The following is a 26,017-nucleotide window of genomic DNA, read 5'->3' on the forward strand; positions in this document are numbered from 1 at the left end:
AAACAATGTGAGCCGCTACTGGAACACTACCACATGTGGTTTGAAAGGACTGGCGGCAAACTTTTTACAAGGGCTCTCTGTGGCTACAATAAGAAATAGATGGGCATTTGGGACATAATTTAGTTTCAGGAATAGGTGTGGAATGTGCTGACTTCCAAAAAGTTTACAGAACATCCGCAATACCCATTGAAAAAGAAAAGAAAATCATATCTCAGTTAATAAATTACCTCCATATATACACTTTATCATCAACTCCAGCCTTTGTCATTCAAGTGCTTTTAATTCAGAGGTTCTTCTTAAGTGTTAATGCCCCATACACACACACACACACACACACACACACACACACACACACACACACTTAACAGATAAGAAACCGATGATCAAAGTTAATTAAGGGTCTTACTAAGAGCCAAGGCATGTTTCTGGGGTCAATCTTAGGGTTCTGTTCCTAAGAACCTTCCAATCACCTGCTAAGCTTGGCTGACTTCCCCAAATGTTAGTAGCTGAAAGACAAAGCACATAGCAGCTAAGTTCCTACCCTCCCCTACTTCTGAGTATCAAACGTTGAAGAATTTCTTTTTCATTTTAAGTGATCTCACTTCCCATTACACTCTTCCAAGAGCCCACAAACCCTGGACATGAATTTTAAAATGCAGCAGAGTGATGACAGAAGAATAAGGACGAAAAGCTGGGGTGGGGAAGCATCTAAAGGAGTAAGTAAGATGGAGTTAGAGGGTGAGAGTAACCAGTGGGGCGTGGTAGGGCTGAGATGAGGAGAATTAGGGTGGAGCTAAGATGATGGTAACAAGCTGAGAAACCATTGAGAGGGCGATGAGAGGAGGGTGAGTGAGATGATTTCAGGGATATAAATGGTCTTGTGGAAATGAGGGCAGAGTGCATTTACCCAGCTGTGAACACTGTGATGAGAAAATATTAAGCTGAATCATTTAAACGGTCTGAATAATAATAGTAATAATAAAAATAAAATACAGTAGATAGAGTATCGTATGGGACAGTAGTCTCCAGCTGCTCCATAAATGCTGAAGGCAGTTTAGCTATTTATTTTCAAAGCTGGAAACTTAATACCAAGTAACCAGTGGAGGCTTAAACCATTTTTCTATTTGACACTTGTGTAACTAAGACACAATTGTTCACTGTGCTATTATTGACCTGTTCCATCTTAATGCACTTAGGAAACTTTGGCGTTTAAGCTACAACTTTCAGCCAAGCTAGAGAAAAGCTCCTTCCGCAAGGAGACTGGGTTTTCTTGGCATCCCGATGTACTGAGTGTCCAAATTCCAGGCAAAATCTACTCTTCCTAAACTGATGGAGCGAGATGGCAGGCAGATCAAATTTTAATATTATCTTGATTTTTGTTGATTTCAATTTATCATTAGTCCTTATTTAACCAAACAGCTAAGAGGGATATAAAGTACAGGCTAATTATGTTGCCCTATAGGGTTTCTGGGCAGCGAGGAATGCATGTGACCCCTAATACACCATTCTCGCTCTCTGAAAGAGCCTCAGAGGAGGATTTCGAGTTAAACCTAGGGTTTTGATAAGATAAATAGGGGATATCTTCAAGTCTGAGCTCTGCTTGCAGCATCAATTTATGATCAGTAGCTTGCAGATGGGTCTGTGAGTGACACGTAAGCTCAAGTTCAAGTGTTCAAAAGAATGCTTTTTCTTAAATAAATAAATAAATAAATTTTTTAAAAAGAATGATTTTTCTTACTCAACAGGGTGTATCATCAAGTAAATTTGGTTGGTTGATCAAATCTCAGGTGAGATTGTATTATCACAAGAGGTTGTATTATCACAAGAGACAAAATAAAATTATGTCATGTCAGTTTACTTATTTCCTTGGTGTTACCCTTGCACTGGTGTTAGAATCGAAGAAATACCTGAGGGAAAAGTTGAATTAGTATTACCCAAAATAAATTTTCTACATACGTGGCTAAAACTGATAGGAGCTGTAGGACTCAGGGAGAGGAAAAGTGTCCTTAGCTATCATGGGTCCATCTCTCATGAGTTAAAGAGACCAGAACCAGGACGAAGTTGCATGACTGAATGTGATCACCACTAATTTATATACCTTCAACCCAGCCCTCCAAAAAACTTGTAATTTCGGTAGTTGAGTTTTTTCACTGTAGGGTAGGATCCCGTGTATAGGATTGCCACAATAAATGTTGTTTCCTACTCTAGCTAATTTTTTTTAAAGGCTTTAGATTTAAAATTTTACTAATAGCTCTCTGATACTTTGGTGTTGGCAGGAAGAACAGACAAATGCTTCACGGGAGATATAATCCTATAAGCTTGGAAATTCTTCTGTTTTGTAATTATCTGAGTAGCTGAACATGAGTAAGATATATATAGAAAGAGATACAAATACAGATCTATATAAACTCTCCATGATGCTTACTATTTTTCCCCTATAGAGCGTGTTTCACCCACAATCCCCCATCCCATTCAAGGTCAGTATGATTTTTATGACTGTAGTTCTGTTGCTGGGTCATTCTCCATCATCTATAATGTGCACAACACAAACTGGGGGACACAGATTCACAAAATTCACATACAATAGAAATCTTTTTTTTTTTTCTTTAAACCTTCAAAAGAGAGTCCATCCATTGTCCCCACACCAGCTGATAGGCCTCTAACAGACCTGTCATCTGACTTAAGTTGGTCAGTTGCTGGCGAGATGACGCCAAACTCAGAAAGCAATTTTCTCTTCAATTAGTATGTATGACAGGTGACTGTGGACTCACATATTTGGAACACAGTCAGTTACGTTCTGCAGCTCATAAAAATACGAATCCTCCAACTGGCCACCCTCACATTTGGAGACTTATACAATCTGAATCTGAAGTCCTCAGAATTGTAGAAATGAATTTATCTAGTGCTGTCGAAGTTTGAACTCAGCCATGTTACAAGGACGTTCATTTTTCTGAAAATCTTGGCTAATCTGAGGGCCTTTCCTTTTAACCATGCCTATTTTAGAAAACTCAAATGAAAAAATAAGGTAGTCATTCTTTATTCCTTTTCATAAAACTTTCCACACACTCAAATTAAATTTTGCCTCCTACATCACATTTAGATGCAAGTTACAGCCCCAGCCTTCTAGCTTGAGGCTATTTAAAGGCAAATTGGCAAATAAAATTAAAACAATACAAAAAACTCTGAAATGAAACCAACCTACCATTGAAATTAAATTCCAGAAAAGTGATTTGCAAATAACGCTCAAAGACCTGAGAAAAAATGGAGAGTAGGCCATGCGGGGCCTAGTGTGGAAAAAATAAATCCAATTAAACAAGATTATTGTATACACTAAAAAGGAAGTGTGCTGAGAATTAAAGGTAGAAAGCTGCTGTTTTATAAGTTTGAACACGGATCATGTATCATTAACACTCGCCCAAACTAAAAATTAGGCCAGAATTCGGTGAGGATGTTCAGTGTCAATAACGTGATGTTTTGCATATGTATGTATTCACATATATGCAAACTTATTTTAATTATATTTGCAATGAGGATTGCAAGGTTTCAAGGATCAACTAGACAGCTTAATAAAAAAAGTTATTCTTAAATTTTAAGAAGGGTCCAAACTATTTTTAGAACTCTCTTGAATAAAATTGTTCCCTGAAACATTAATGAAATCTGTTTCTTATCCCAGATACTAAAAATAAGACTTAAAATGTGCCTGTTTTTTAGACTTGACATGACACTTCATGTTCGTGGAAAATATCCCATTTTGAATTCCTGACATGCCACAATTATTTTAAGACATTTATCTTCTAGTTTTGCTGCAAAGATTGACACCATTTTATCATGTTGCCATCTTGCAGATATCTTGACGTGACAAACACACACATACACATGTGTCCCAATGGATAACATTTTCAAAGAGGTCATGCTCCATCCAAGATGAGCTTGGAACATTGTCACTGTGCCTTTGTGAGAGCAGTTCTGCAGCCACAAACTCACATATTTATCTGATCATGCTTTATGATGTATATAACATGGAACAAAATGAAGTCAGTCACGATTCACAAAGGACAGCTGTTGGATATTGAAAAACAGTCTGGACCTGGAATGGAGCACGTTGGATTTTATTGAACTTGATCTTTTCCCACACACTGAATTGTTGATTGGAGAATGACCCGGGTTTGATTTGACGTTGTAGATAGACTGTAGATAGCTTCTTTAGATCCAATATAGAGACTGTAGTTTATCTCACTACTAATACTTCGGGCTTCTGCTGGTAGAAATTGAAAAGCTGTTCATGGAGACTTGGGATAGCTGATGTGTGAGGCTGAGAGAGAAAGATAATGCCCTCTTAAATCCCCTGTTTCTTACAAGGACTTTAACTTTGTAGAAATCAAATCCTTTTTTTTTTCTTCTGTCCAATCAAGATGGCAATCCATGTGAAATGCAGTTTTCCATGGGAACAAATATTAACATATAGGATCCTTAACTCTTTTTATAGTGCCACTGGAATACCAAAATGTCTATGAAAAGCATGCCTACCTCACTTTGGTCGTATCTATAGGACAAAACACCTTCATTTAACTAGATACCATATGTTGTCATCATCTAGGTAAAGAACGACGTGTCTACCATGAAGTGCCTGAGGTGTCTATAAACAGTTGGTTGATGCAAAGGTCCTTTTCCATCCCCCCATCATAAAAAGAGAGAACTTCCCCCCCTCTATTCCAGTAACAGAAATGCATGTTTAATTTCAGCTGCTTCACTGTTAATATCTTTCATTGGAGGGTCTCCCCACCCCCAACCCCACTCTACACGGCTCATCAAGCTGACTGGGGATAAACATCAGAGTCGCAGCAGGAATGCAGTCCTAAACCCCTTCAAGCTGTGATTAAACAAAAACAAGGCTCAATAAATCAAATGTATTTCTCCTGGGCTTCCTTCATCATACTGCTTGATTTTCTGCAGTGATAATAATAATACTGGAATTACACCAAAGAATAATTTGTATGGTCTGTGACCAATCAGAAATTTTCAAATGTCCTTTCCTATTCAGCCAAAAACAAGACAAAAAAAAAAAAAAATCCGTGTACTTCCCTGCTTCTTAATTTAAAAGATATACATAAATAAATAAAATACTGTTCCATCCTTGATCTGTTTCTGATAGGTGTTTTTCCCCATTAATTTTAATTTAGGTTTATTTATTCTGAAATGAGTCCTGAATTGCATATATTTGCATAACTACCTCTGACTATATCACTGCAGAAAATCCACTGAATTGTAAAATGAGGAAAGAGTCAGCTCTAAGTGACTGAGGGAACTTTTCTCATTTGTTAGGCTCAGATCCTTTCCTGAGGCCTCTGAATCCTGGGAAGTGATGCTACTGCTCTTGTCTCCTCCCCAAAAGCTCACTTGTGCATAGCCTTTCATGATGCTTCAGGGCATCTAGAGAGGCCTTCACGTTGAGAAGGACCACGGGTTCAAAACGAGGGGACAAAACCAGCTGCAGAAAGTTAAAATAAAGTAGAAGAAGAGAAAGGACAAAGACAAATTACCACTGTGTTGTTTTTATCACCCTTAGGTGAGGAATCCCCTTGAGTGGGGGATTCTCTGGACTCAATCAGCCCACGCTTCTCCCACCACTGCAACTTAAAAAAAGAAAATAATAACAATAATAACCCTGGGTTGAGTCTCACTTGCTTGCCTCCCATCTGATTATTTATCCCAAGTGAACAGCCTTTCCATTCACTAACCCTGCGTGGCGAGTGGGTTTGGGAAATGTTGAGATTATCTTCCAAGCTCAGGCTTTGCACTGGGTTTGTTCACAGCTGCTTGCCATTCAGTTCCTGTTTTTCCATTGATAAAACACATTGCACATGGCTGGGTTTGCATGATTAATACAGCTGTCTAAAGCTTTCTCAGAAAACAAAACAAAACCCCCAAAATTAAAGTGTAAAAAAAAAAAATTAAAATCCAACCCACAAACAAACCAGGCGTGCAGAAATCTGAGGTCCACCTGGCATGTTTCCTCCCAAAGGGAGCCGGGCATTGTTACGGGCGGGCCTGGCATCAGAACAGCCAGTAGGAGGAGGCCACATACCTGCTCTCACCTGGCACTCTGAGACCAGACTCCACTGGGATGGAAGGAAAGTGGGAGAAAAATCCTAAAATCAGTGCATGCCGTAAAGATAACTAGACAATCCCTACAACTTCATTTATTTTCCATAGGATGTTATCCCAGGTATCAATGAGAAAATGCCTCTTTTCAGCTCCTTATTATAACAGCAGTGCCATCTCCTATAATAATAACAATAATAGCTAACATAGAGAGTGGGCATCTCATGTACCAATAAAGTTCTGAGGGTTTTTGCATGTATTAACTCAATTAATCCCCACAATCCTAAGAAACTAATATGCACCTTCTCTCACACTCCTTAATGATCAAAGTACACCCAAACTACACTCTACACCTTGCAGCATCCAGGCACATATATAATGCACCTATAGTGCATTATAAATAACCATTAGGTATGCTTCGTCATTAGATATGTATCTAATGAATTGTAAACACTCATCTAATTTATTTTGAGTATGCTTATAATACACAATACTTTTACCTTAATACCCATACACTCTTACAAAGTCTATTTCCAGACATACTCAACACAGAGACGTATGCCCGACTCACACAGAGATTTATATGAAAGCAGTCGTCTTTAAAAAACATGAGCCGAGGTATCTGGCATCAGCACATCTAATTTCACACACTTATTCAGGCTGATTTACATACACACCTCTATTAATCATGGATAATTACTAGCATTGTTCTCTTTAATTCAGTTTTTCCAACTGTGAAATGGGAAAGAAATTATATTTTTCATGCCTACAAGCTCAGAGTGTTTTTTAAACAATATACAAAAGAGAGCTTCAAGTTCCTAGAAGGAAAGCACATTGAATTTAAAATAATCGTGCTCAAATACACATACTTCTTACATTTTTTAAAAGTGCTGATATTTAAAGACACACTTGCATCCGATTGCCTGGATATTAGCTATTTACAAGTTTGGTGTGGCTTCATTGTACTTTGAGTTTTGACTGATTCTAGGAATGTCTGAAATGCCCCCTGCTAGCGGGTTTAAATACAGAAGTGTCCCACAGCCAGATTAAAAACGTTGTTTATTGTTTTTCACCAACATCATAATATTACACTTAGAGAAGCTTCACATCGCATCCTTCTCTATTGTGTGGCGTGCGTGCGCACACACAGACGCATACACACACACACATGCTGATACTTTCAGCAAGACCTTATCATGCACATTACCACCTGTCAGATCAATCCAGCATCCTCACTCTACAGAAAGTGCCCTTTTTCCTGGACCAAGGTATAAAGCACATCCCAGGGAAGGTTTTAGTTAGTTTTCGCACTAGCTGGTGGAGGAAAAAGGGAGCCTTGCTTTTTTACTGATAGTACTTGGAAAGTAGTGTTAACGCAAATTTACAGCAAAATCATGGACCCAGACTAACACACATGAAGATCGTTAAGAGCTGACATTGGTACCTGAGGACCCTCTCTGATTCCCTTCCTGGGAACAACAGGCTGACTTCCTCCTGATTTTCTTCAATGGCTGGGAACCAAGTGGGATAGTTGTGCCAATACCTCACCTAGAATCAATACTTCACCTGCCAGCACGGTGATGCAACCACCGTGATTCAACCAGCAACCCAACTGTTGAATCCACTTCTGTGCCTTACTTGTCTCAGCTCTGCATTCTTCCTTCGGCTGTGTTCCCTAAACAACTCTGGGCCTCTCCCTGTTCAAATCTGCCAGCAGGACTAAACCTGAAATGTATTCACACTATTATTTAAATGTCCAACAGCAGCTTGGAAGTGTTACCTCTCAGAATTTACATTTAGCTTCAAGCTAAATGGCTAAAAATCCTACAGCGTCCGTGTAAAGGTAGGAGAATTTTTTGTACAGGGACTCTTCTCTAATGCCTTTTCCTATTTTCCCAGTCTGTTTCTGCCTATGCCAGTCAGACTCTCCCGGTGAGCCTCCTGTACTTAGGCTTTGCTGTGCTATGTAGATTTCGAGAGTCAGCGGGGATTTGAAGATGAATATATTTTTTTTAAATCCCAGCTCCCACTAAATTTTAATTTGATGGAAATATTTCTCTTCTATGAGCTTTATGGGGAAAAAAAATCTTTCAAAGTAACAATTACATTTGGGGATTAAGTTTAAGTAATTGACAGTCTTGTCTTTTTAATTAAAAGGAATAAAGCTGCCTAAGAAGAGCTCAGTGAGATTTGCAGCAGAAAATGTTGGCATGACGCCCCAAAGGGTGAGAAGACCAGGATCTGGAATGGACAGAAAATGCTGATGCAGGTCTCTCTGGTCTTTCCAGGGCACCCCCAGCTGAGCTGGCCCTGGTGTTTGCATCAGTGTGCCATTTAACAGGAGGGCAACGTGGTGCTTTGAGGAGCTGGATATAGCCAGGAAGGAGGCCCTTCTTTGGGAGCTTGGCTCTATGTTCAGAGACATTGTATGGAGCAAGTCCTTCAAGTCCTTGAAAGAAGTGGCACTATTTAGAGTCAAAAAGAAAGAATGCATACCCTCCAGGAACTCAAACATCGACAGTCTCAGCTCCTGAGGAATGTCCTCATGTAACCCCCAAAGTGTAAACTTGAATTTTAGTCTGCCCTTGAGCTCTCTCTATTTTACCTGAAATTCATATTCCTGCTTTCTGTACTTCTTGATTTTCTTTTACTCTGTATTTTTCACCATATTCACCTCACCCGACATATATACTTTTTCTTTGACATCCTTCAAATGAAACCAAAGAAAAAGTTTTGATAGTAATAACATTCACTTCTAAACCCTGGTTAGCAGCTATGCGAGCAAAGCCATTATCCCATCTATCTGGAGGACACATCTACTTCTGAAGAGGCAAGAGACAAATTAACCTTAGTAACAACTTCCCTTACACAGTCACTCTGTCCTCACAGTGGTCTTTCATCATCACAAGTCATTTGTAGGTCTTAAATGAAACAGCACCTCCGTCGGGGGGAGGCGGGGATCGGCTTACGGGGCCCCACCTTACATCTCCCCTTGTATACTGCTGTGAAGAAACACACCTGCCAAGGAGGAACACAGCACGACATAATGAGTTTGGAATTCCAATTTAAGGTGTTCATATGTACCCAGATGTATGATGGGAGTAGGCAGACCACTCACTAGGACTCCACTGAGAATTGTCAGCTTATATCCACCACAAGTCAGTGGGGGGAGAGACTTCACAAGTCATTCATCGTGCTTCCTAATTGGACCCTGGGGAGCCAAGCATCACCATAGTTGACTATACTGTTCTGCTTATTACTATGCTGATTGTAGAAGAAAACACTTGCCCCATCTCTGTCACACATATGTGTGTTTTAACCCCTAGACAACACCACTAACAAAGTATCTTCACTATAAATCATAGCTGTCAGTCGGTTCTACTCTAACCGTCCCATGCTTGTAACAATGGCTCTAAATGAACCACTCACCTTGCAATTGCAGTTCCGGTATGACTTTTTTAACAGCCTAAGAGACATTGTTCAGGGCCACAGTAGCATTTAAAAAAAAAAAAAATAGTAAAAGGAAAGAGTTACGTCTTGGCTGATTGCCCATTCTGTGTACCATGCCATCCTCCTTAGCCCACAAAGCACAAGCATTCCCAGCCATGTTCTATGTTGGAAAGTTGCTTGACCATTCTAAAATGTTTTCTCGATTATACATGTAGAGTTTGTATGACTTGGGAGCAGGGAATGTTCGGAAAACAGAAACACCTCTAGAAAGAAAGGGAGAAAGAAAGAAAAAGAAAGGGGGGGGTGGAGGAAGGGAGGGAGAGAGGGAGAAAGGGAAGGGGGGGAGGCAGGAAGGGGGGAGAGAGAGGAAAGAAAGAAAAGAAGGAAGGCAGGAAGAAAGAAAAACAAAAGGAGGGAAGGAAGGAAGGAAGAAATCAGACGGCATCTTTGTATGTTGAATTGCAAGTTAGAGAGGAGTAACGTGGGAGGTTTGTTCTATTTTCCTCCCTGGAGTTCCAGAACACAGGTAAGTTCATCATTGAAAGCTGCTCGTTGCTGCAATGCTGAAAAAGAGCGGTCTCAGTCGCTGGAGGTCGGTCTTCCCTTCGAGAACCAACCCTGCTAAGTCAGTTCAGTTAATAGTGTGACTTCTTGTTCTGTATTTACATGTACTCTCCACTTGCTTTTGCTTTGTCGAGTTTCTTTTAGAGTCCACGTTTTCTTGTTCTCGAGATTTCTAACCATTAGGAACACAAGAAAGAGACTTCATTCTCAACGGGCAGTGCAGGTTCATTTCTGGCCCAGCTTACCTGGCAATGCACAGTATGTCAGTCACACCATTCATCCACTCAGAAACACAACTACCCTAGTACTTTCTAGGTGCCAACTCTGAGCATCATCTTGGGAATAGCAAGACTGTATTGTTTCTGTGGAAAACAAGCTAGACACAGTCTCTGCACTCATAGAGCTTACAGACAAGATGGGGTAACAGATGACGTGTTAAGCAGGCATGAAAAAGGTTTGCGAAGTTTAGGGTACCTGTGGAGTATTCAGGGAGCACAGGACAGAGACAGCTTAGCTAGCCCAGAGCAATCAGGGAAGGCTTCCAGGTGAAAGGGACGTTTAAAAGGCAGAAAGGAGAAAAGAGAGGAGCAAACATTCCAGTCTATACCAAAGTCTAGAATTCAGAGAGAGCTGAATTAAGTTAATTAAGCCTAATTAACTTTCAAAATCTGAAAAAACACACTCTTTCTCAAATAGTTTCTTACTTATCCTATTTTGCATCTGGCCTGTTTTAAAAAGAAAAGAAATGTGATAAAACAGTGGGGGTTAAAAGTAAGGGAATCTGGGGTGCGTGGGTGGCTCAGTCAGTTAAGTGGCTGCCTTTGGCTCAGGTCATGATCCCAGGGTCCTAGGATCGAGGCCCGTGTCTGGCTCCCTACTCAGTGGAAAGCCTGCTTCTCCCTTTTCTTCTGCCTGCCCCTCTGCCTACTTGTGCTCTCTCTGTATACATCTCTCTGTCAAATAAATTAATAAAATCTTAAAAAAAAAAAAAATAAGGGAATTTACATTCCCACCTCTCTATTACCCTCTTAGGACAAGAAAGCATCTGCTGGCTTCATTGTACGGACATGTAGTGATACTACTGCATACTGGGTGTAGGTAGCACTATCTTGGGTGAATTTTCTGGAAAAAAATGCTGAGAGCCTATTTTCTGGACGAACATCCAGAGAAAACTTTCAGTCGCTCATCAGGGAGGTTGGATGGTGAATTTTAATTTCAGTTGTGGGAATGGTCGGGTTGCAAGGACCGGTCAGTATTTTCAAGGAGCTGCTCCAGAAGCTGGTGGCGATGCTGTAGTTGGAGTCAGTGACATGGCGGGAGTATGAATCCCTGAGGCTTCCTGGCATGCTGAGTAACAAAGTCACTTGGGAAAGGTCCAAAGCAGAACCGCCTTTACCAAGTTCTGGGCTGTGGGGGTTAGTGCCAGAGACACAGATGCAAGGGTAACACAGAGCACACCACCATTTGTAATCCCGTATCTTCTAATTTCCAAGAGCCTTAAAAGCTGTAGGAAATCTCACAAATTCGTTATCTCTGCATTCAAATTCTGGAGGCCTGTCATCTTGTTTTATGGTAGCTGAACATTTTTTTTTTTTTAAATTTTGAAACATACAAAATGAAAACACACCTTACATGGATTAAAGACAGTCTTGAATTCCTTAGAATTTAAATCTAAAATGTATTCTAAAACAGATCTGCAATTCACAATTCAGGGCTGGGAAATGAAAAGAGAGGAAGAAACCCAGAAAGAAGGAAAATCTCTAGAGACTTACCCAGACCTGTGCTTTTAATCCTTTTTTAGCAAGTCAAATAAAGGGAGGCACAAAAGGCTTTAAAATATACATAAAATGTATGTTTTTAAACACGGAAAATATAATTTACTTTGTACCAACAACTAAGTAGATTTGGGACTGGGAAGTAGTTCTTTATTAAATGAGAAGAGTGGTCTTTAATTCCACAAGGGCAAAAGGCCAGAATTGTACCTACAGGTGCAAAGGTCACATTCTAGATACAAGGGCAGAAACACGTCTTTCTCTCAAAAGACAGAAACTGCATGTCTGACCCTAATATCTTACTGACTGGGACGCCTGTGTGGCTCCATGGGCATTTGCCTTTAGCTCAGGTCACGATCCCAGTGTCCTGGGACAGAGCAGGGCTTCCTGCTCAGCGGGGAGCCTGCTTCTCTCCCTGCCACTCCCCCTGCTTGTACTCTCTCTGTGTCAAATAAATAAATAAATCCTTAAACAAAAAAAACAAAAAGCAAAAAACACAACTTACTGACAGCTGATTCAAATAAATTTACTTCTGGAGTTTTTCTAATTTTTTTAAGTTTTTCTAATCTTGTATGTATTTTAAGGTGGAGTGGCCCAGGGAAACCCCTTTATTAAAGTTAGACCCTTGGGCATTCTCTAACATTTTAATTCATTAATTATTAAAAATTAAATTTCTCAGGCTAAATAAGAAACACATAGGTTTTGACAAAGCTGACTTTCTGTAAGAGACTTACCGGAGCCCTCTCTTTATGGTGGGAGTGCTCGACAAATCTACACTTTCTGGAGCAACTCACATCACCACTGTCGTTAAAGACACATCACACACCCCCTCTTACTCGACAGTGCAATTATATCAAGCCTGTAGTCAGAGGACCTCATAAGCCCATATAATACATTTTTTATTGCGTTGTCATTTCCTGTTGTTAAGACTATGTTCCTTGGCCTTACCTATCTTAGCTTCTGTTTGGTTTTGCTCTATGACACCAGCCAACTGAAAAAGCGAGGAAAAAAAGTTTCAGTCTCCTTGTAAGGATGTCAGCCCAAAGCCAAATATTATTTTCTTTTCCCCAGAGTTAGAGTGTTTTTAAAATGCATTGTTTTGTTTTTATAAATACTTTTCTATTCTGATAATAAATGTTACACATTCTCATTATGGAAGAATTTGAAAATATGTGAAACTATATAGAAGAAAATAAAGATCGTATATAATCTCTCTCCTCAGAGATAACATAAACAAATGTTTCATCTGGAGGTTTGAGCTTAAAATACTTGAGTTAAAACACCTAAGCCTTTATGTTTTTCTGCCTTTTCTGAGGATGGGTGTGTTTCTGTGACTTGCCCAAGCTTACAGCCCAGGCAGGCCCAGGAGCAGCCCTCTGGCCCCAGATCAGGGCTGTCTCCACAGTGACAGACACACTCGCAGCTCTCCCCAATCCCAGTCAAACCAGACTCTTCCTATCAGAGGTTTCCCTTGTGTCCCTTCCAGGATTTCCAGTGAGAGGTCCCCCTTTCAGATGTGGGAGTGCCTACATCCTCTCTCTAAATTGGTGTGTTAATATTTCCCTCTTCATAAGTTGGTCTCTTTTGAATGAAATGAGCATTAAAAACATTTTTTTTCCTGATGCTTTTTACTGTAGAAGACTTGATTTCTAGGGGATTGGTCCATAAATACATGAGAATAAACAGTGAGTCTCAAATCTTTTTTAAAAGACTTTATTTATTTATCTGAGAGAGAACACAAGCAGGAGAAGGGGCAGAGGGCAAAGCAGACTTCCCTCTGGGCAGGGAGCCCAATGTGGAACTTGATCCCTGGACGGGTCATTCCTGGGATCAGGAGCTGAAGGGAAAGCAGACGCATAAGCGACTGAGCCAACCAAGTGTCCCTGTGAGTTTCAAATATTTTATTCACATTACACAATAAGAAATTATGTCAGCATTAATTTTGGTTTGGGCTTATTCTCTCATTCAATAAGAAGTTATCACCACATTCCCAGAGTGACAAATATTTGACTAAATCATTCATGGCTCCAGCTCATTCCTAAAAAGCATCAAACATGTGAAGTTCATTTTAGGTCAACTGTTAAGGGGGAAAAAAGCCCCTAGAAGTATTTGGAAGTGTAAGATTCCTTTCATGACCTAAAGTTAGCTAAAGGAAGCCAACAACCTTTCTCAAATATTGATGACACATTAAGACTTCTTGGTTTCCCCCAGCCAGTTTGAAATAATTCTCTGAGTAGTTAGGATAATAGTCCACCTATGAACTAGCTAAGAAAATAAAAATCAGGGCACCTGACTGGCTCTGTCCACAAAGTATGTGACTCTTGATCTCAGGGTCCTGAACTCAAGACCCATGCAGGGCATAGAGCTTACTTTTAAAAAACGAATGAATAGCAACAATAGAAAAAATAAAAACTAAAACTAAAACTAAACAAAGCAGGAATAGCCTTAAGGTTAAGGTTTAGACCTATTTCTCTATTTTGGCTTTTCCCCTGTGAACTACACCCAGAGTGGTTACTGATTCTCAGAGAACATTTTTCCAGAGGTATTAGGAATTAGGGTTCATACAACATGAATATAGTAAGTGGAGAAAATAAAAAACTCTAACAACCTAAACAGAAGTCACAGCCATATCTTTTTCTAGGTCAAAAAACAATAATAATAATACTTGTAAGTAGACGTTGCTGTTGCCTAAAGCCTCTGAGTGGAGAAACCTGCGAGAAAGAAATTAATAACTTTCTAAGCTTGAAAGCGGCTTTGAAAATTGAATTAATAAATGCCCTGCTTTTAAACCACTATAATAATAAGGGTTTTGTTTTTAAAAACTGTGCCAAAAATAAATAAATAAAAGTCAGAGCACATAAAACATAAATTCCCATCAAAGAACCTTATAAATGTTATGTTTCAAGGCTTCATCATCAGTGAAGGAGGAAGAGGCAACACGTCGAATCTTCCTCATTTCCTTTATTAAGTTTCTTAAGGATTTTTACCCCGGACCTCTCTCACTTGTTCCAGGCAACTGGAGGGTAAAAGCTCCCACTGAATTTGGACCTTCCCTCTCTTCTGTCCATACAATCCTACTAGATCTCCCAGAAGCGGGGGAGTGGGGGGGAAACAGTGCAATTAATCATCTTCAGTCCTCAAACTAACATGTCATTTTCAAAACCTAAGGCACATCCGATGACCAGATTTATACAAAGAGTTGTGCCATATGCAATGGAAGGCAGAGTATTCCCTTGTTCAGATGGCAGTGGCAGATTAGAACGTGGTTCATTCATGTTCACATAAACATGGAACAAGAAAAACCACACAAATGATATAGACCCCAAAGTTCTGTACATCCTCCCCAGGGCTGGGAGTAAATACTTAGAAGCAGGGACTTTAAGATAAGACGTGAAAAGTCAAGAGTCAGAGTACTGAAAATCAATGCTTCTTTTTATGGACTTGTTGGACCCTCATCTCCTCTACCACATAGAACTCAAACAAGGCAAAATGACAAAATTGTTCAGAAATATAGACTTGAACATTCCCTCGGACATAAAAGATTTTCCAAACTGTGAACCCTATAGAGTTTCCAGGGACACATCTCTCTCACTTTCATATCACTCACTTCAGTTTTTGAGCAGAGAGAGAGAGAGAGAGAGAATGAATCACACCACATCATGGAAGATGAGAGGTAAGAAGTCTTCTGGTCTCTGAACAATAAAACAAGCTTGGGTTTCTATTTCTAAGGTTTTAGTTTTCATTAGTTGAGAGGATATTCTCTTTTTTATTCCTTTTTTTTTTAATGTTTTCTTTTTTTTAGAGAGGGAGATATGGGGTAAAGGGCAGAGGGAGAGGGAGAGACTCTTAAGCATGTCCTACACCCAGTGCAGAACCCAATTTAGGATTCAATCTCACAACCCTGAGATCATGACCTGAGCTGAAATCAAGAGTCAAACACTTAACCAACTGAGACACCCAGGCAACCCCTCTCCAGAGCATATTCTTAAGTGAAGCTCAACTACACAGAAAATGTTCTACCTGACCAAACTTGGGGACTGATGAAAGGACTTCTTCAACCCATTTGACTCTCCAAATGTTTGATTTCCCAGCAAAAATTTTGCCTTTCCACTAGGGCATGAGCTTCCAAAAGAAGAATAGAATCTTCCTCTACCTAGAATCCTAGCTAGGATAGATGTTGAGGTACTAAATGATTCCATCAGCCTTTTTGTTCATTCCTTCATCCACTCATCTGTGCATGGGCATTCATTTCACAAATCTGTGGGACACCTACTCTGTGCTAGAGAAATAGTGAGCTGAGACTACACTAGTGAAGATGGAAGACATGCTCTGTGCCAATTGAGAGGCTGAATGCTGCAGGTTTGTCTAACATGGCTGGATATATAGAATCTGAAAGTTAAAAGTCAAAGACAGATTAGCATAAATGTGTCATAACACTTGCGCTTTCTGGTATTAAATTCTCTCCCCCATTGCCTCTTTGTACCCCGTCAGGAGAAACTAAAGTCTAAGCATATGGCAATAATGCTTCTAGAGAATTCGAGAACTTTCTCTGTACTAAACTCCCCCAAAGTTTTATTCACTGCTATGGTAGATTTATTTTTATTCTTTGGACCCGTACTGCCATGCTTACTTGTTAAATGTATTTGCTTAAGCATATGTTTTTTATACTTTTATACCTAAGAAGTATAAAAATAATAGGTTTCAAGTGTATTCTAATGAGTGTTTCCAGGAAATCCCTATAGAAATCATATCCTTGGCAAGTCAGTTTTACTCCAGAATTTGGTATCACCTTAGCACTACAAAAGGAAGAATAATTCTCAGTTTTTTAAGGACAACAATTTTTTTTTTTTCCCCTTTTCTGTAAGAATAGGAAAGACTCCTTTTGAAAATGTAACATTTCTTGCTGGCTGGGACTGGAAAAAAAAAAGTTTTTATTTTCCCCACTATTGCCACCTGGTGGACAAAGGCAATTCCTTTAGACAGCACATAGAAACATGTCTTTGCATTACCACAAGATGGCAGCACACAACCAAGTTTTCAAAATGCCAGCCAGGCTCAAAATATTCAGGGTTTTGCTTCTCCAAACAGAATGGTCTATTCTAACAGAAGAGGAGGAATAGGAAATAATAGTACAAAATAAGCACTCTGTTTTGTTTCCCTAAAGATAAATGAAATTCCAAGTCTTAAGATCACTAATCAGTGTTTCAATCAAAGAGAATGAAATCTTGCCATTTTCAACATGGATGGAACTAGAGCGTATTATGCTAAGTGTAGTCAGTCAGAGAAGGACAACGATCATGATTTCACTCATATGTGGACTTTAAGAAACAAAATTGATGAACACAGGAGAAGGGAAGGAAAAATAAAATAAGATAAAAACAGAGAGGGAGGCAAACCGTAAGAGAATCTTAATTGTAGAGAACAAACTGAGAGCTGGTAGAGGAGAGGGGTGTGGGGGATGGGCTAGGTAGGGGATGGGCATTAAAGCACACACCAGTTGGCATGAGCACTGGGTGTGGTACGTTGGTGATGAATCCATGGTTCTGCTCCTGAAACCCCAGGGCTGCACTGTATGTTAACTAACCTGAATTAAACAAAAAACAAAAAACAAAAAACATTAGTATTTCACAAACCGGTTTATTTATTGCAATAGGGAGGGCTCCTAAAATCTGACTCGTAACCTCGTTTGCTTTTAAAGGTATGCATTTTTTTTTTAAGATTTTATTTATTTATTTATCGGGGCGGGGGGGAGAGAGCGAGCACAGGCAGACAGCATGGCAGGCAGAGGCAGAGGGAGAAGCAGGCTCCCTGCTGAGCAAGGAGCCCAATGTGGGACTCGATCCCAGGACGCTGGGATCATGACCTGAGCCGAAGGCAGCTGCTTAACCAACTGAGCCACCCAAGCGTCCCAGTATGCATATTTTTTTATCTGGTTCTTGTGCTATTTTTTTCATAGAATATAATATTTGGGCAATGTTTTAAAATCCTTCTTTTAATGAACTCTTTTTAATTCATTAGTAGGGGAGTTTCTATTCTCTAAGAGAAATATTTAGACATGTAGACTTTTAATCCAGGCCTGCATCACTGACTGGTTAACCCAGGCTTATTGCTGGTTTTCCCCTTTACCTGGTCAGTCGGCTTCCCTATCACTTGGGTGTGCTAGCACCTCTTAATGTTTCATTCATCCTTACTGCTACAGTAGATTTTTTTTCATTATTATTATTCTTTGGATCCGCACTTCCATAGCTTGTGTGTTAAGATATATTTTTCTCTTTTCCACCAAACTTTCACTGAAAGTCCTCTGTAGAGGGGATTTTAACCCAAATCTGATGATAATGACTCATGCATTGAGCACTTACTGTGTATCTAGCAGCATTCTAAGTACAGCATGATAATTAGTTTATCTAACCAGTACCACAAATTTATCAGGAGTGTGTTGATTACATGTATTTCACAGATAATGAAGCTGAGGCAAAGAGAAGTTAAGTGGTATTTTCTAGCTTAAGCAGGTCTTCCTGCCTGCACAGGTTCCTGAACACTTGCTTGGAATTATTCCCATGAGACCTGTGGATCAGGGATGGAGCAAGGCAAACCAAGTATTCTTGACATGAAGATGGTCCCGTTAGGGATCTAAGCCTTTTTGGGTGAAAAAGCAATCATTCCATGACCTTGTAGCCTCCTTACAAATTCCAAAGACTGATAAATTGAAAGACTTGACCAAAGAAAGAAGGTCAGTTGCCTTTTGCACAAGAGTAGAGCCAAATTGTCCCCAGCTGATACTGAATCATTGAAATATCCCAGTGAGAACCCTAGAGTTATACAGGCTATAGTTACCTAGCCTTGCTTTAATAAAAACACCAGAGGGGCATTGTAGGATAGTGGACAGGGTTCTAGTTGGAGAAGTGAGAGCCCTAAATTTCAGTCTCAGCTTTACTCTGTGTGACCCTGGGTAACTGATCATACTAAGCTAAGTACATTCTCTACAGTGCCTTTTCAACAATTTTTAAGGCAACATATTTATTTCAAAGAAAAGTAGTCAGAGTCGGTATCATGAAAGTGGCTGTGTGTTTAATATACAATTGAAACATCAGTCACATGATCAGCATAGTCAGTAGGTAGAGTTGTTTGATAAACAAAACAGTGTTTTATATCCTGATGGAATCTGGTTTCACTTCTGGGGTAAGAGTGACATTGGTTTCTGGCTTCTGCTAGGAGAGAAGCAGAATTATCACTGCATCCTTCTGTATGGGCTTCCACACAGAAGACTTCAGTACTTGTGCAAAGAACAGACTAACTCTTCAAAGACAGACGGACAGGTGCCGGTGGCTTTGAGCATCTTCAGAAGTGCCTCTAGAGGACCACCAGCAAGCATCGTACAAAAGAGCATTCACACTGGGATCCCCCCATCCCACACTGGACTAGTTTAGGCAGACTGTCCTGACTTGTACCTACAGCTCGCTGTTAGGAGCAGCCTGGCTGCTGAATTGTCGCCAAACATTTTCAAAACGTCAGACTCTAGGAGAATTGTGCCCTCTTATAGCCATCATAAGAATAGCAGAAAATGGCACGCTGTTGGAGGACTTCTTCTTGTGACCTCCTTTGGAGAGACAAATGGAAAATCTGTGAAGGAAATAGACTGCACTGAACCTCAGAAATTTTGCAGACCTGATTCTGAAGGTCTGAGCCCTTCGTGCTACATCAGATTATAAGTAAGCTACTCAGGCTCTCTGTTGTTTTAACCGTCTCAGGCTCTGTTGGGAGGATGCGTGGCCTGTATTTATTTTTCTCATATTTCAGCGATTCTAAATCTTCTCTGGCCCATTGTGCATTCAGAGTGCCTTCATGCATTGGCTGTACTACAAGGCAGAACAGGAGTAGAGACAGCACTTGCTTCCTTGGAACTCATAGTCCAGTAGCGAAGACAAACATTAATCAAAACCTCAGACAAAGGAACTTAAAATTAAAACTGAGGTGAGTGTCATGAAAGCGAGCAGAGCTTATAATAAAGGGACTTCATTTTACTAAGGAGACTGAGAAAGTCTTCCCTGACTTTCTGAAGGAGGAGTGGGGTTACTAGTAGTGATAACATTGGGCCATCGGCCTTACAACAACCACAAAAAGCATGATCCCAAGGAGAATGAAGGAAATTTTGTGGGCTGGGATGCAGAGATGATACACACTGATGAGGCTGGAGAGATGAGGGAATAGGATCTGGGTCCTTATCCTGGAAGACACAAGAAAGCATTGAACAAGTTTCAGTCTGGAAAATGAGGTAACCAGATATCCAATTCAAAAAGCTCTCTTTAGCTTCAGAGTTCAGTACTCTGAAAATTTTACTTTACTTCCTGAGTGAAAGTGTGTTACTAGGGGGTGCGAAGTCATGTCCTGATCACGGAAAAGGCAATCCATATCCCACAGCCATGGTTTGGGTTCCGATATCTAACTAACCATCCACTTGGTCCTGAAAGTCAAAGTGGTATCCTATGGAAAGTTTCCACATTTACTTCTAAAGATCTAACAGTATTGTTGTTTAGTTGATAAAGTCACTCAAAAGGGAATTCAGGTATTTGACCAGTATGAGTTCTTCCAACCCTAAGATTTATACATTTAACAAGTATTTACTGAACACAGACTGCATGTCAGACTCTAATCCAGGCACAAGAATACAGTGGTTGAGCAGACAGACACCTTTGCTGCCCTCATGGAACATATATATTAATGGAGGAGATAAACTTTAACCAAGCAAATAAGTAAATTCATAAAATGATACATGTAGTGATAAATGCTAAGACTATTAATAAATCAGGGTAAAGGAATAGAAAGTGACCTGGGGGGTGTGCCTGGGGTGGCTCAGTGGGTTAAGCCTCTGCCTTCAGCTCAGGTCATGATCTCAGGGTCCTGGGACCGAGCCCCACATCGGGCTCTCTGCTCAGCAGGGAGCCTGCTTCCTCCTCTCTCTCTTTGCCTGCCTCTCTGCCTACTTGTGATCTCTGTCTCTCAAATAAATAAATAAAATCTTTAAAAAAAAAAAAAAAGAAAGAAATAAAAAGTGATGCTACCACTTTGATAAGGTGATGGGATAAGTCCTTCCTGGGTTGGTATCCTTGCAGTAGAAATCTAAATGAAGGGACTGTGTGGGCCATGCAGAGATCTGGGGGAGAAACATTGCAAGCACATAAAGCAACAGGTGCACCACTTATAAAGCTGGAAATGATTTAGTGTATTAGGAGAAAAGCAAGGTCACCTGGCTTGAGTGGAGTAAACCAGGAGCAAAAATGGCAGGAGAGGGTTGGAGGCCAGACACATTCCATCATTTCATTAAATTGCAGTCAAGTGTACTTCTACATGGCATTCTCAGTGTCCTTGTACTTGTCTATACACATAACATATAACATCAAGTGTTTGTAGTTGGAAATTATTTTTGCCACCTCCAACTGCACAACATTTGTTCCAACAAAACAATCTCTTTCCGTGTGCCTTTCTTTCATTCTGTACCAGTACTTGTTCCTATTAGAATGTTCTTTCCACCTTTTGTCCTATTCTCCTTTCAGTGGAGAGTACCAGATTACTTTTGTGCGTATTCTCAATTGATAAAAAAATTTTTATCTGTTTTTTCTTTTGCTAAATGTTTCTTTTTTAGAAATTGGCACCACCGTGCACTTCAAGCAAAAAGGTATGGTTCTTATTTCTGATTACCTACTGTATGTTAAAATTAAGATTTCTTAGCCATATATTAGAGTCTTATACACTTGAGTTTATTTCATCTCAATAATTTGTGGTAATAATTTCCACAACATATGTGCCACTATGTTTCCCGGGCTGTGAACTTTCTCAGTCACAAAAAGCCCTGATCCAACCCATGACCCCTATATCATTTTTGACAGCTATTCATTTTTAAATCTCTGGAACTGAACAAGTTATCCCCCCTCCCACTTTCCATATCCCAAGCGGCCATGGTTAATTCTTGCGGAGCTGCACTTTTGACAGGGTTCGGGGCCCAGTGACCAGGCTCTCATCAGAGACAGAGAGCCTACTTGCTGTTCTTAGTTGGCTATTAAAGTAGATATATTGCTAAAAGGAGTAAGAGTAGCATCTCCTAAAATGAAGCACTTGAACAGTTAATATTCTCCCTGTCTCAGTGTTCTCCCAGGTCTTCCTATAACCTCCCCTTTTTATGGTACACCCAGCTGCTGGGGTCTCCCAGAAATAGCACCACATGCCTCCATCAGCCTTGTGACCCAGTAATCACCCACATCTCCCTACAAAGACAATGCAATCAGGTGAAAGCTTCATGAACTGGAACCTTCGATGCAAACAATTACCAATTCTGAAGTGCCCTTTTTACAAGTCCAGCAGAAATCCTTAACAGTGTCTGTCCCCAGACTAAAGCTACAGAGGAACCTTCATGGCCAGACAGCAGCCTCCTTAATTCCTCATGGCCACTCACTTGGATTGGTCTCATATGAAGATGTTTTCTTCTGTTGGCCTCAAAGGGGATGAGACAACCAAGGTCATTCTCAATTGTGAAAACTTTTCTTGTGGGACTTACACCCTACCAGTGACCAGCAGCCACAGAAATTTGGACACTTTGTTGCTTACTCCCTGGAAAGGGTCAGCCCCTTGTTTATGGCCCACTCTAGGAAGTCTTCACAGAAGGTCGCAGAGATGAAGCCATCAGAAATACATACATTGAACCAAGATCATTTGGGGCAAGAAGGTATAAACTTGTGTCTTTCCCCAATGCCATGAGTATCAATTACATGTGTATTTTAAGTGGCTAGTATTAGTGGAATATATGATACCTTAGGGTTTTGGAGAAATAGGGCATAGGGTTTTATTTCAAAGACCACCAAGATAAATTCCTAGTGTCACCCAAAGGAATTCTATGTATTGGCCTAAAATTTCAAAATTTTGTATGCCAAAATATTTAATGTTGCTTTGATAGGGAAGATGTGATGGACTTTACCGTGAGAATAATTAGGCTTATCCAAGACTTACTTTATACAGAGGAGAGATAATACATAAAGAATTATGTAGGAGTTGGTTTGTGAACATTGGGGAGGTTATGTGTTAGGGTGAGTGCTATGAAGTATGTAAGCCTGACGATTCACAGACCTGTACCCCTGGGGACTTAATACATTATATGTTAATTTTAAAATAAATAAATAAATAATGGGGGGGGAGTGCAATTCAGCCTTGCCAATAAAAAAAAAAAAAGCATTATGTAGGAGGAGCCCAAATTTAATTCTAGACACATGCTTAAATTAAATATCAATATATTCCCTCGTCTGTGCTCCAGCCTGGAGAATATAGGCTTTAATCTCCAATTCCTTCTCGCCAGAGGAAGCTGTACTAGCTGAACACAGAGAGCAGGTGGCGCCAAAGTCAACCTTATCAGACTTCCCTTTAAACATGGCTTCCCAGGACGGGGAAGCACTTCAGCCGGCACATCTAGGTATTCTAAGAGAGATTTTAGGAGATTGTTTTTCTTCTTTGCTTAGCAATTATTTTGTATTTGAGTTTTTGTTTTATTTTCTCTCACTCGGTCAGCCCTTAATAATTGTAAGAATAATTCAAACTTAAACTCATCGGTCTTTCTTCTTCTCTTGTGTGGCTCAACTAACTACAAAAATAAAATTATTATTGGCCTTGATTACTTACAGGCTGAAAGGAATGCCTGACGATCGCTGAAGCCGTGACAAATGTTGTGTTGTTGTTGTTGTTTAAGAAAGATTATTATGAAAAAATCTGGTCAAAAATCCAGGTAAAAAGCCCTAAGTACTCAGGAGAAGCAACAGAAGTGCATTGGCTAGATTTGAATGAGTCACAAAGTGTCTCCAAGTGCATGCTCTCTAAAGCAGGTGTTGGAAAATCACCTTACACTTTCTTTGAGATTTTACTGAAAGACAACCAATTGATTGAGCATCCTGCATCAAATTTGTGTAGAGACTTGCTGAAAATTCTCATATCCCGCAATTTCAGGATGCTTTATCAAACCTTGTCCTTAATCACAGATTCCCTTGTAAAAGCATTGTGGTAGCAAAGTGCAGTCCAGCATTCCCCTTGATACAGAGCCTCACTTATCATCCTGTCCTGAGGTTGAAAACCTTGACCTGGTGTGTTGACTCAAGATTCTCAATCTTGCTACAGCTGAATTTTGCCCCTTCGGGTCAAACTTTAAATGCCTTGACCCAATTCACAAAGGCATCGCCTCTGATTCAGAAGTATTTCATGTCTTTCTATAATCCAGCCTTCTGTAGTTAATAGCAATGATGATAATGCTACCATTTATTGAATGTTTACTAGATACCACACATGTACGTGTGCACACACACACATAAACACATATAGAATATGGCTAAATGCCAAGATATGATTTTTGTCTGTTGTATGAAAAACGTAGCAATTCTTGAATTGTGGTTCTATTTGCCTATCTATTCTTAAGGCTAATTTATGTTTACAGACTCTTGCTTTCATTATATCTGTCAGTATATAAAAGCACTTGCTGAGCCTGGCCATCTGGTGTGGGAAATAAGATTTATCATTTGCATTTCCACAAATAAGCAGAAATTTCATAACTATGAGCTAAAACATAATTAATGATTTTGCTGATTATTCTTCCCTGAAATAGCCATTAACTGAAGTAGTCTCCTATGCAGTCATATATATCTATAATTGCATACACACTTGTGATGATTCTCCAACTATCATTCATTTATCCTTGCATTTTTTCAAGCTATTTATTTACTCTCAAAACCAATTATGAAAAGAGCAAGTCATATAAGCACATCAAATAGCTATATGAGAGCACTTAATAAATAATAATTGATAGAAGTGAAGATACTCTTAACAGATCTATGAGATGCATTTCAAATATATAATAATAGTTCTACTAAGGATAAAATTAAGATTATTAGCACAGTACTGGGATTCCCTGTACATATCATAGACCAGCATGTGAAAGTAACAGTTAATTCTCAATTATGTCTATTAAAAGACCAATAATATGTGTGTATGGTATGTCAATGCATATATCATATATATGAGTATGCATACATATATCTACTTCTCTTTGTATCTGCAAATATATGTGTGCACATACATTAGCAAAAATGTTAAATGTGAACATGTGTATATATATATATATATATATATATACACACATATATATATGGTATTTTTCAATGACGGAATTTCTGCTTTCTCAAATATTTATTGCCCTTCACATAAAAGACTAGGTTTTTTAGACTTTTAGACTTCCCCAGGTACCACTCAACTCCAAGATGTCTGAGAGATAATCTAACCTATCCCAGCACTAAAAAATGAGATTAAGGATATAGGCAAAATTAGACTCTTTGTAAAACCCTTCTATTTCACACTATCCCTAGGACAAAACAAAAATCATTTTTGCTTGGTCCTGTGTGTGTTTAGTCTTTTTTCTGTTTTGGAAGCTGTCCTGACCCACTAATCTAAATGAGTGCCCATTTAAAGCATTTAGAGGAATTAAAATGATAGGGAAATGTATTACCATCTGGCCAGAAGCCCTGGGGAGTTGCCACTGATGGAACTTAAACGCCCCAAAGGCCAAAAAGGATGGTGGTGAAGGGTGTGGAGGGTGGGCTACGAAAGGCGTGGAGCTGAGACTTTGAACACCTGTATACTATTGCTTGGTCACCAGTTCCCATTAGGTGCTTTACGCAGGATACATGATCTTCTTGAACCTAAATTCTTCACAAAAAGCATGAACCCGAAGGTAGCAGAAGTTTCCTTTATTAATACAATCCTGTAGCCATTCAGAAACTTAAAGAATTGGCCGATTGGATATTCGAATTGTTTACTCTATATCTCCGTAGCTTTCCAGATAATAAAGCTCATTTTTTACCATAACTATACTGTTCAAAGTTTGTATATATTCATATTTTTAGAGCAAGTAATATTTATAATATTCTCAAGGAGACATTCTAGTAAAACATATTCTATTGAAAATTGTTTTCAAAGGTAATGGATGCCTCCACGTTGTGTTGTTTGTTATTGCTCTTGTTTTAAAAACACCCAAAATTCATTTGCTGAACATTTCCCTCCTTCACTGTGTAACTTCACTGTGTAGTGGTGACAGGCAAAGACTAGAA

The 26,017-nt window shown here is 39.5% G+C and overlaps 1 protein-coding gene across 4 annotated transcripts in view; it reads left to right on the top strand.

Annotated features, from left to right (window-relative positions):
- The window catches only part of LSAMP (limbic system associated membrane protein), a 652,229-nt gene that overhangs the window by 617,979 nt on the left and 8,233 nt on the right, over positions 1 to 26,017 (top strand). Inside the window, exons 7-8 of one of the 4 annotated variants that reach the window (XM_032348148.1) lie at positions 2,442 to 2,477; positions 21,529 to 21,561. The exons of 1 other annotated variant lie outside the window; for it this stretch is intronic. In XM_032348148.1, coding sequence (XP_032204039.1) covers positions 2,442 to 2,477; positions 21,529 to 21,561 — 69 coding nt within the window. Of the gene's footprint in view, positions 1 to 2,441; positions 2,478 to 5,322; positions 5,379 to 21,528; positions 21,562 to 26,017 lie in introns of those variants that run through there. 2 more of the 4 variants (XM_032348174.1, XM_032348158.1) reach the window with 2 other exon arrangements.

Source organism: Mustela erminea, chromosome 1, assembly GCF_009829155.1.
Source record: "Mustela erminea isolate mMusErm1 chromosome 1, mMusErm1.Pri, whole genome shotgun sequence".
In the NCBI taxonomy this organism is placed as follows: domain Eukaryota; kingdom Metazoa; phylum Chordata; class Mammalia; order Carnivora; family Mustelidae; genus Mustela; species Mustela erminea.